This window comes from Amborella trichopoda, chromosome 6 (assembly GCF_054954075.1).
Source record: "Amborella trichopoda isolate Santa Cruz 75 chromosome 6, AtrichopodaSantaCruz75HAP2 v2.0, whole genome shotgun sequence".
Classification (NCBI taxonomy): Eukaryota; Viridiplantae; Streptophyta; class Magnoliopsida; order Amborellales; family Amborellaceae; genus Amborella; species Amborella trichopoda.
The window spans coordinates 41,656,239-41,668,404 of NC_142341.1; the positions used below are offsets into that span (position 1 = coordinate 41,656,239).

At 38.9% G+C, this 12,166-nt stretch overlaps 1 protein-coding gene across 8 annotated transcripts in view; it reads left to right on the forward strand.

The window, feature by feature from the left end:
* LOC18429931 (uncharacterized) overlaps positions 1-12,166 on the forward strand; it is a 51,387-nt gene that overhangs the window by 20,350 nt on the left and 18,871 nt on the right. For all 8 annotated transcript variants that reach the window (XR_016058537.1, XR_016058541.1, XR_016058540.1 and 5 more), the window contains exon 2: positions 6,117-6,473. Coding sequence is in view for 1 of the 8 variants with exons in the window: in XM_006840099.4 (XP_006840162.1) it covers positions 6,117-6,473 (357 nt within the window). In the remaining 7 variants the exon portion in view is untranslated. The remainder of the gene's footprint in view (positions 1-6,116; positions 6,474-12,166) is intronic.

Sequence of the window (12,166 nt, forward strand, 5' to 3'; positions counted from 1 at the left end):
GGGCGAATACTCTTTTAAATACTCGGGTTCTATTATACTCAATTGGATTCTCCAAGCCCTGGCTTATTGTAACAACTATGAGGTACTCTAATCAATATAGTCCTGACTCGAAGGTAACCCTCACACCTCCCTGAGAGATCACTATCTCAAAACGTAAACTCTCAATGCCTCATAAAACTTGGGGTAAATGAATCTGGGCTCCAATGCGTCAAGCACCCAGATTCAGTCTCTCTCTAGCTCCTACTGAGCGAAAGACTCTTGGTTTTAAGGCATTGAAAGGCCACATAGTCAACAATTTGGACTTATTTATTGATTTGTTAGGATTAACTGGGAATTGTAGTGTAGGGGCAGCGTTCAAAATGTTGTGTGCACCTGCCTAGGCGTTTTGGGGGCCTGACCGCCTAGGTGGCTTGGCAAGCGCCTAGGAATAGGGACGGGTGGGCTATTAATTAAATTAAAAGTTATATTATAATTATTATTTATTAATTAATATCCATAAGATTTGGTTTTGGATATCAAATATTCACAAAATATGAATTTCATCCAAAGTTTATGACTATTCACAAAATATAAGTCCAAATCGGTGCATGTTCCTTCTACAAATGTGTAAAAATATAAAAAAATAAAACAAAATTAATAGGATATCAAAACATCACACATTGTACAAAATAAGTACCAATTATTCATAAAATAATATAAGACCAATTTCATCATCCAAACGAGTTAATAATCAATTAATTACAAAAAAAATCAATCTTTCAACTACAAAAATGTAAATATATCATAAAAGAAAAAAAAGTTAAAAAAAGAAAAAGCAAATAATTCAAAACATATTACGTTATAGCAAAAAAACTCAAAACCCTTATTCAAATATCATAATGGCATAATGCCCTAAAATTATCAAAATGAAAACGATATCAGCCCAAACTTCATCTATCCGATCACCAAAAGTCCTCAAAATCGACTACTAGGCGTTCCAAAAATACCTACAAAAATTTATTGATCTTTCGATAAATCACAAAATAGAGGTTTTTGTGGAGTTTTTCTCTCTTTAGATGGCATGGATTTGGTTTTAGGGGTTTAGAATATCCCCTAAAACCCTCTACCCCTCTTTTTAGGGGGTAGAATGGCTAATTTTGACAGCCGAGGTCATTTTTCTGCCCTGTGCAACCTGCCTCGAGGCGGTGCCTAGACAGTAGTGCCTAGGCGGCTTGGCGGGTGCCCATACGCAAGCCACCGAGGTGCCCCGCCTAACTAGCACCTCGGGCGATCGAATTTTCGAACATTGTGTAGGGGTTAAATGAGGTTTTAATTTACTGTCATGGGAAAAGCTGGTCAACTTCTTATTTATCAGGATGGGGCTTTTAGTTAGTTTCCTTTTTGCGAGTCTTATTTGGTGGGAGTAGATCATTGTGGGAGTTCCTAATGAGTTTCCTCATGGCTTAATATGGGGTGCAAGATTATAGGAAAGAAATAAGGAAAAGGATTGGGGAAAAGCGTGAGGGGATAAGTGAAGTGCTAGTACGTGGGTAGAAGATGAATGGAGAGAGAGAGAGAGAGAGAGAGAGAGAGAGAGAGAGAGAGAGAGAGATTGAGGAAGTTAATTTTTTAGTGCATATTTAAAGAAGAACGTGGCCCTTAGAGAGTTGAGACTTGTTTTTTTTCAGAAGAGTTTTCTTAATAAATGAAGAGATAGCTTTATCTTGGGCTTGGTTTTCAACCGCTGTGTTCCCCTCCATTTTTGCTTAATTTGCTTGTTGAAGATCGAAAAAAGACCGTATTTAATTTCTTGGGCTCCTTTCGCATCACCCTATCACGCATGATTTTAATACTTTTGTAAGTGGAGGATTTCCACAAAAAGAAAGAAAGCAAGAATAAAATGAACAATAAAAAATTCTAATGAACAAGAATAGCATAACTATGGGAAGAGTGTTGATTAGAAACATCTGAAGGAGATGTCAATAAAGTAGTATCAAAAAACTCGGCGTGCCTTAACTAGCCTTGGCACTCTGCTGAGGAGAGTTATAATGGCAAACTTGGGATTATTAAAAATGTCCTAAAAATTTATCATTTTTACTAAATGTCGAATAAAGGATGCAAAAAAATATGTATATATTTATTATGATTTGTTCTATATTTCTATCTTTCTCTTTTTTTGGATTTTTCTGAATTGTTTCAAGCTATAAATCATTTTTTTCCATATTCCATCTTCTATATATGTATTTTCTTTTTTGTTATACTTTAAATGTTGTTTATTACATGTTTACCTTTATTTTTTATCATATGTTTTGAAAACTTCTGGGGCCTCTTGGGCATGTACACAACTTGGTGGATTCTACTCTAATGCACCTTACTTGACTTGTGCAGGGGCCTAGACCCAAGCCATATTTGATTTTTTACGCTTTGTAATGAAGCACCAGTCTTAGGCACACAGATGCATATGAGAGTGGTTGTTAGAGTATTCCTTCAAAGAATGATGCCGATGCATATCCAAATAAATAAATTTTTATTGTTTCAGAATCTAAACATGTCAGACCTACCTAACTTGTAGCATGACCAAGAAATACACTCTGACAACTCATGCACTTAATTTATACTTCTGGAACTTAGAAAATTTCTTCAATATATGGTATTCAAAAAATTCAGATTTATGTCTCAAAAGGTAAATTGTAATTGTTGTTTCGTGAGTATGATAATATAATCCTAATTTCTAGAGAATAGGAGAGGCACACTAGACAGCCAAACGAAGACTAGCAAACACAACATCTTTTATTCTCTGGAACTACTGACTAGTTAGCCAGTCTACAATGACTACAATCAATCAATATTGAAATCTTCATAAAATAATAATTAATATAAAAGTAAACCGTGCAAGCCAATTTCCCATGTCTTCTCAGAGTTCATGTCATTGATGCAAGGCATGAAGAAGTTGAAGAAAAAAAATTGTTGTGATATTTACAGCACTAATAAGTTCCTAGAAGTATAGATGAAAAGGTTTCTAACTTTATGGCTTTCCCAATTAACATCCTAGATAAGACCAACATTATGGAATAATAGAACCAAGCAATTATGAATATTTGATTCATCATCATCGTCAAAGCCTTTTCCCAACTTATTGAGGTTGGCTACATGAATCCTGATCCGCCATTCTGCTCTATTAAGAGCCATACCCTCAATGAGGCCCATAGGTTCTTATATCTTTTCTCACTGCTTCTAACTATGTGGTTTTGGGCCTATCCCTTGCCCTTTTTGAGCCTGCCACTTGAACTAACTCTCACCTCCTAACAAGTGTTATACTGGATCTGCGCCATACATGGTTAGCCTACCTAAGTCTACTCTCTCTCATCTTATTGCCTATTGGTGCCATACCTAATTTTTTTTGAATGTATTCATTTTGAATTCTATCCCTTCTTATCTTGCCACTCATCCATCTCAATTTCCTCATCTCCTCTACACTCATTCTATAGGTATATTGTTTTGACCGTCCAATATTCCGTCCTGTAGAGCAAAGCTGGTCTCATAGCTGTCGTATAGAATTTACCCTTCAAAGCTTCATGGGTATGGGGCGATCACATAGAATTCTGGTTGCACATCTCCACTTCGTCTACCCAGCTCTAATTCTATGTGCGACATCTTTCCTCAATTACTCCATTTTCTTGGATTATCGACCCAAGATATCAAAATTTCACTCTTTTTGATATTTCTTGGCCGTCAATCGTAACTACTTCCTCCTCTTTACCCTATTATTACTAAACTTGCATTTTATACACTGTCTTAGTCTGGTTAATTTTAAAACCTTTAGATTCTAAAGCATCCCTCCAAAGTTCTTTGTGTACCTCATCTTGTAGGTGCCTAGTTAAGTCATCCATAACTAAGACAAAGAGGTATGAGTTCAATGCTGACCCCTGATATAGACCTATTTTCACTGAAAATTCACTTGTCTCTCCACTAGTTGTTCGTACACTAGTTAGGCCCATCGTACATATCTCTCACCAAGTCGATGTAGTGTCTAGAGACTTCTTTCTTTTTTAACACCCACCAAATTAAATCTTGAGGTTCTCTATTATAAGTTTTCTCTAGATCAATAAAGATCATGTGAAAGTCTTTTTCCTTCGTCCCAAACTTCTCAATCAGTTGCCTATGTAGGAAAATAGCCTCAGTTGTTGACCTTCCTGACATAGAACCGAATTGGTTTTCTGATACACTCGTTTCATGCGTTAGTAGTTGTTCAATCGCTCTCTTCTAGAGCTTTATAGTGTGGCTCATAAGTTTGCATAATTTTGAACGTCTCCTTTGTTCTTATAAATAGTTCTCACAATACTTTTCCTCCATTCGTTTGACATTTTCTTTGTTCTCAACACCTCTATTGAGATACCATCTAGTCCTAAAGCCTTTCCTATCTCCATCATTTTCAAAGCTTCTTTCACTTATGATATCCCAATCCTACAAATGTATCTATGATCTCCGCCCTCCTTTATGCCTATGGTTCTTTCTACCGCTATGTTCCCATTGTGTTTGTCATTTAATAATTTTTGAAAATAAACTCTTCACCTTCCTTTGTTACTTCTTCATCCTTCACTAAAGCCCTTTAATCAGTTATGAATATTTGACTAATTAGTATAAAAGGTTGTCAAATGTAGGATACATACTTGATGCCCTAGGGGGTCCGAAATTGAATCCACCATTTTCTTGAACCTTAACAAGTAAAATCAACAATAATAGCGAAAGAACATGGCTGTAAATCAAGCCAAGAGAAGAACTTTTTTCTTTCATAAAATAAAATTTATTTCAATAACATATGCCCCCCAAAATATGACATCCAACCGTATATAAGCCTATGAAACCCGAATTTAACTTGAGATCCAAGTAAACATCTAAGAATCTAAAATACCCCTAAAACAATACTATAATTTCAAAAATACCCCTTTGAACACTAATGCATGAATAGTAACTTGAACAGTACTGTAAATAGTACCTATGAATAGTAAATAAAAAATAAAATCTCTAGAATCCCTAAAAAACTAAAAAACCCTGGAAATAATTCTTAAAACTAAAACTACAATATACATCCTTGAAATTGAATAGAAATAAAAAAAAAGAAGAAATTTTCCCTCCATCAGAAATGCTATGCACCATGATGAGCTTGCAATGTGACATTTATGTGCATTTAAGTAATTTGTACAAACTCTAACATTCAAATATGTATTGTTTAATCACATAGTGAAGATGCCACCTTAATATACGAATTTGGAGAACCAAAATTCTCTCTCAAAGTCTTAAAATCTCTGGAAGAGAAAAAAGAAACGAAATTGACCAAATTTATCCCTATCTTCTTCTCTCTAAACCCTATCCTTGCTCTTTCTCTAAACCCTAATCTCTCTGTCTCACTCCCCTCATCAACACCCAATACAACTAACAAAGGGAGCTCCCCTTATCTCATCCTGTCTCTCTCACTGAAATTTTCAGCTTGCATCTCCAACTCCAGGTTTCTTTCTCATCAAACGTAATTCCTCAAAAGTCCTAATTCTTTCGTTCTTCCAATCAAAAGGTATATTTCTTACTGAAATTTCATAGCCCATATCTCGAAGTCTGGGCTCTTTTTATCAGAATTCTAATGTCTCGAAAGCCCTAATTTCTCTTGTCCATTACTCTCAAAAAAAAAACAGAAAAAAAAAGGAAAAAGAAAGAAAGAAAATTCTAGAAAGGGTAACATTCATAGCGCTAAAGAATCAATGAGGAATGAACTGATATTCACTAGTCTCACATTTGTATAGATTTTGTGATTTGTTATATATTGAGATTTGTTAGAACAGGGAAAACATTTGACTAGGCTTTTTGTTTCTTTGCTTATGTGCCGTTTTGGCATTGCAAATGTAAATTTCTGTGTGGTGATATTGAGGGTTCTACTGAAGCTTACGTCCTGCACATGTATTTACTTATTTAATTTAGTATCTTTAACATTTTTGATATTATTAAATTGTGGCAAGAAGTTTAACCCATGTTTTTGCTGTCATTTTGATGGATTTTTCCAGCATTGCTTATTGGTGATGAATTAATATATAATCATTCAATTGATTTTATGGTGATCTTTAAATCCTATACTTTTCTTTAAATAGATGTAGGTCGCGAAGCTTGCATCATCAGATTCTACAAAGCAAAACCCCCAAGGCTTCAAGGCATGGAAATATTCCTTCTAGAGATGATGAAAGAGTTCCTTGTGAGGGATCAGAAAAATGGGAAGTTGACACAAGTAGTCATGGGAGCTCACTGATTGTTAAATTAGCAGTTGCATTGGGAGTAGCTGCAACAGTCACTATATTATGTGCCTGGTTTAAGAAGCCTTCTTTGAGGTCTTCTTTTGGTGTTCCTTTTCTAGTTAATGGTTCATCAACATCTGTTTCCACAACTGTTCCTGTTGGCTTTACCTTGAAACTATTTGGATATGATATATTCCTACCAGAACATACACCGGGGTATGCATTTTATCGCTTGTATTTCCTCTTCCTAGAAATCTCTGAATGATTTATGTTTGCTGCAAATACAATAGACCCTTTTATTATCCTACAAGAGACTTTTTCGATGGCTTGTTGAATTCTTTATGGAGTCGAATGTCAAGTGGGAAAATTGCTCATTTCCTAGTCCTTACCTCCTTGGTAGTACCCTATGAATTTTGTATCATATATGAAGCATTAGGTAGAAAGCGTTTTGAATATTCAGAAATATAAATGCATGTTTTAATGATAATTTACTATTATCATTTCAAATGCTTTTGTAATGCATATAGATGGCAACTATCAATATTTTATTGCTTTATTAGCCCTTTATTATTTCATATTATACAGATGTAAATTAATGTCTTTTGATGGAATTATAATCAAAATATACATGGGAAGAAATTATTGATCTCAACTTAATAGGTTGCAAGGAAGGCTGTTTAAAATGCAGCAAATACCTGACATTTCTATTAAGTATTGTTGCAACTGAGGTGGTGGTTCACTCATATAGCTCTTTATTTAATCTCATGCTCTGAGAGTTGCTTAAGTAGGTGTTTGCCTTTCTAAAATTGTGAAGAACTCCTGAGAATCATGGCCCATCCAATCCACTTCTTATCTTTTTGTTAGTCAGATTGCATCAGTTTGGCCTCAGATGCGCTATAAATAAAACCTCAGGGAACAAAAGTGTATTCATGGTGTTGTTTTCTGTCATAAACCACATTCTCTACACTGTTCCTCCGTGTGTAGGATTTGGTACTTCTTCCTGAATTTGTTTCTGACTTTCCTAGGTCTTGCCCAAATGAATTATAGGGAAGCACGGGCCATGGTTCCTGATTGCTTCTTGTGAGAGTCTGCCTTCTACAGAGAATTTGTCCCTTGACTATCTTTTCAAGCTTGTGAAAGAGAGAAATAATAATCTTTTGATAGGCTCTTTTCTAGTTTGCTAGTGACTAAGGGAACATGTCAAGGATTTGACGATCTCAGAGCTGTTGTCTAAAAAATCTCTGGGTTTGGAGAAGAGGACCTGATCTGAGATTGGATGCTGAATGGCCAAAGCCTGGTGTCTACCAATAGAAATACACCTAGAACCCTATTTGTCAAGCCCTTGGAGTTAAAGCATAAGGCTTCTCTGGGATCCATCATTCTGCAATCTATGGTACCACAGATTTATGTTACCTTATTCCAAGTCACTCATGAGAAAGGGCTCTTTGGTAGTTTGCGTTTTGTGTTCCTTTGCTTTAGTATTGTGTTGTTATTGTTCTCTTTTCTTCTTTCATTCTCCTCCTAGAGCTCTTGAAAATTTTATAAGACTTCTTTCGGCTCTTTTCAAGATCACCTGAGACTTGAGTAGGTATGGATCGCAGTTAGGACTTGAGACTGAGGTCTTTCCTAGAGTGAGTAGTGAAAAGGCTCAAAGTGGAAAAGCTGAGAACTCGTTGATGAGTAGAGCAAACAGAATCATCCCGATGGGACACAGCAGCCAGAGCATGGGACCCACGTCATGCACATATGGATAGGCCCCACATCGGATAACTTAGCACTTACGACCTGGATCCACTGCTTTGCAGGAATCCAGTTCAAGTGGGTGTCACATGGAGTTTAATTACTACTTTCCAGTTCTTTTCTGAGGTTTCCACCTTTATCCTTGTGGTGCCTAGCCCTTTCAATCAGTATTAGTGGGATTTACAAGTCTTACACACTTCTAGGGACCTAGAGAATCACTCAAAAAAAGAAACAAAGAAGTGGGACTGATTCACAGAGACATAAGGAGGAGCTCAGGCATCAGGGTAAAAGAAAATCAAACATAATCACAACCCTTTTATTGATTCTGGCCTTTAGCAGTCAGGCTACATTTGGCCGATGAACTTCATACATGGGACTTAGTTACCAGGTCTGGACTGAGACTGCAAAGCACCACCCTAAGGAGGAGGAAAACAGAGAGAAGAACAGAGAGAAGAGTGAAAAATAACTCCTTATTTTCTTTCCAACACACCAGAACTCCTTTGGAGATGTAAGCCCCTCCTTAATATAAGTTTTTTCTTGGGGGAGGAGGAGAGGGGAGTGGTTGTTTCCTTATAATTATTAGGGGCTGTTATTTACTGACCATATGGACAATAATTATATCACTTTAGTTACATCAGCTTACCACGGAGACAATAATCATATCATCTTTTATGTCAACAACTTTTCATATAGGAGATAGATGTATGTGTGTGTGTGTGTGTGAGAGAGAGATAGATGTGTGTGTGTGTGTGTGTGTGAGAGAGAGAGAGAGAGAGAGAGAGAGAGAGAGAGAGAGAGAGAGAGAGAGAGAGAGAGAGAGAGAGAGAGAGAGAGAGAGAGAGAGAGAGAGAGGAATAATATGCTCCATGTGACACCCAAGTGAATTGGATTCTTTTGGTTGAGTAGTGGGTCTAGTCATTGGAGCTGAGTAATCCAATATAAGGCCTATCCTTATCCACGTGACATGGTTCCCACATTCTGGTTGCAAGCTTTCGTTTGGACAATCCTCCAGTTTCTGCTTTACTCTCTGGCAAGTCCTCAGATTTTCCAGATTGAGCCTTTTCACTAAGCACAATGTCTCTTCATTCCACCTCTTCACCTCATCAGTTGAACATTACTTCCATCTGTGCCTCTCTTTGCACTTCCTCAATTAAGGTACTCAGTGGTCTCCTAGGTATAGGTCTTTGAGTAGGCAGTTGCTGCTACTAATTGGATTCCTAAGTTTTTTTGTCACCAGTCAGCTACTGAGTTTGTACTAGAGATTTTGTGTTGTCATTCCCAATGAATCGCTTTTCATTCCAAAGCTTGTTAGTTCATTTGCAGATCTATGGTGGACTATACTCATCCAAGGCTGCATGGGTTTCATGTACTTCGGCATTTTTGACCTTGATACGAGGGGATTTTCTTAACCATTCGTCAGATATAGGCACCTTTAGTAGGCCAAATCTGGTTGCCATTCTTCATCGAACCTGAGGGGTTCGTCCAATGGTCTAAATCTTGTGCACACACCATGAATGCCTTCTAGCAGGGTTGTTAGTGGTGACTGGTGAATACTTTGAAGGAGATCTTGTAGTCGACGCAGGAGGTGAAAGAGGCTCCCTGCATAACATCTCTTATGATGCGTGCTCCCTATTTCTCTGAAAGTCTTGAACATTCTTGCGATAAAGTAAGACCCCTTATTTATGCCATATTGAACATCAGCAGCTCCTGTCCTCATCAGGAGTTGTTTTGCCTTAGCTGAACTAAGGGAATGCCATTTGGTCTCGAAATGGTGGGGCCTAGAAGGATGTTGGCTGTGTTTGTGGCCTGGGATGAAGTTATAACAACGATGACCATGTCTTCACCATTATTGCATTTTTTGGTTCTTCACTTGTCATCACCCCTTTTCAGGTGCTCTCGCTAGTCAGGTATACTCTGGTTAGGAAGTAGGAAGAGAGTTCTCTGCTCCTGGAATTTATTTGATGGTGAATCATATGGGGAAAACTCTGCCTGCTAGAGGGCAATGATCTGGGTTGATGCTAAATCTTTGATGTTCTTTTTTTTTTAAAATGTAAACTGTTCTACTAGTAATGGTGGAGGAGATACAAGTAAAGCATAGATGCTACCCACAGGCCGGGGGCACCAACCCAAAAAATAGGCTTCCCACTGAATGGAAGCCCTATACAAAATTGGGGCTAAACCTGAAAAGGTTTCCCAAGAGCTATAAACAAAAATACAAGAGGCTACTCAAGACTGATTTTCCAAAAAATCAAGTGTGGCTGTGGTGTGCTCCATCTTTAGCGAGAGTGTCTGCCTCGGCGTTGGATTCCCACCAAGAATGCCTCCATAAGATGACCATATCCCTGCAAATATGAGTAATTTTGTCATAAACCTGGTGAGAAACTAGGGGCAAGGTGGGGAGCCTAATGCCCAAATAATAACGTTTTGTGTGTCTCCTTCTATGATCAGAGGCTGGCTCCAAAGGGGATTGAATTGTTTGATGCCTTCCATAAGGGCAAAGGACTCGGCTGACTGGGCGTCATCGTGACCGATATGTTTGGAATAGGAGGTGAGGACATGTCCATTGTGGTCCTTGAAGATGCCACCGACACCTGCTGGGCCAGGGTTGCCAAGGAAGCAACCATCGAAATTCAGTTTGGTATGTCCTTGAGGGGGTGGGGACCAATGGTGAGCCCGAGGGAAACACAGTGGACTGGTGTGCAGCAAGGCTAGCCAACTTTGGAAGAAGGCTGAATAAGGGTTGCCCTTGAACCTCTTGTGGTTAGTAGCCCAAAATATGGCTGAAGATGTGATCTTGTCAGTGAGAGCAGCCATCAAACACTTCTCGTCTTTGAAAATTGTAGTATTTCTTTTAGTCTAGATGACCCAAATGGTAGCTGCTATTGTGGCTTTCCACAAAATCCTGCTGGCTTTGGGCCAAGGACTCGATTGAGTCAAAGGAAAGAGAGCCGGAATGGACAGTAGGGTGACCCACTGCGCTGATCAGTTGGAGTAATGCCCCCCATAGACCCTGGGCCAGAGGACAATTTAGAAATAGGTGGGTGTTGCTTTCTTCATGTGCTTGGCACATGACACACCTATTGGGGATTGGGAGCCCTCTTCTTTGGAGATGGTCAACCGTGAGGGCCCTTTCAGGGAGGGCGATTCAATTAAAGGCTTGGACTTTGGGAGGGGCTATGGAGGTCCAGCTTGGGCGACGATTGAAGTGGGAGAGAGGGGGATAATAGGTGGCATGAGCAGCATTTTGTAGAAAGAGGACACAGAGAAGGATCTCGAGGGTGAGGGGCTCCAGATGATGTGGTCACGGCCACTGGGGCAAGACAGGTTGAGTGAAGCAGGGCAGAAATATTGATAAATTCAGTAGTTTCAGGTTCCAAGCACTCGAGTGAACCTTAAGGGGCATTTCTTCAGCTACAATGGAGCTTAAGATAGAGAGAAAAGAGAGGGAAAGAGGTCATTGAGGGGGGTGTGGCCTAACCATAAGTCGGACCAAAAACGTATTCGACTTCCTTCCTGCGGATGCAATCTGATGAGCTTTGGAAGTGGGTGAAAGAGGACAAAAAGGATTTCCAGGCCCTCATCCGATCATAATGGTTCAAATGGGGGGAAGTTAACTTTTTCAGCTCCTTGCCAGCAGCTGAGGTCTAGACTGATTTTGTAACTAGTAACTGCCACCATCTTTCTTCTGTATACAAAGTTCATGGAACCAATTTTCTGTTCTCCTTTTAAGGTCCTGATCTGGTTCCTCGAAAGGTGGGTTCCCTGTTGCTTATCTGTTTCTTTGAGCCAGTGGTCTCTGAGAGAGTCACGGAGATACTCTTTGTGCAATGTTGCTAAGCCCTGTTGGTAACGAGGGCCTCCTACTTCTTTACCCCCGTCGCTCGAACTCGAAAGAGTCATGGAGATACTCTTCTTGGAATGTTGCAATAGCCCTGTTGGTAATGAGGGCCTCCTACTTCTTTACCCCTGGCAAAGAGATTTTTTTTTATAAATTTTCCCTCAGATCTTTGTGATTGCTATGGAAGCCCATCGTTGCGCATCATGAACCATCCGACTGATAACTCTCTCTCCTGGGGACGTCCTTGGGAATCCTTCTTGAGGTCCTTTATTTTCCACAACTCTAGTGGCCTACTTGGTTCTCTGAGTTGATTCTGCTGGTCTTCCAGCAT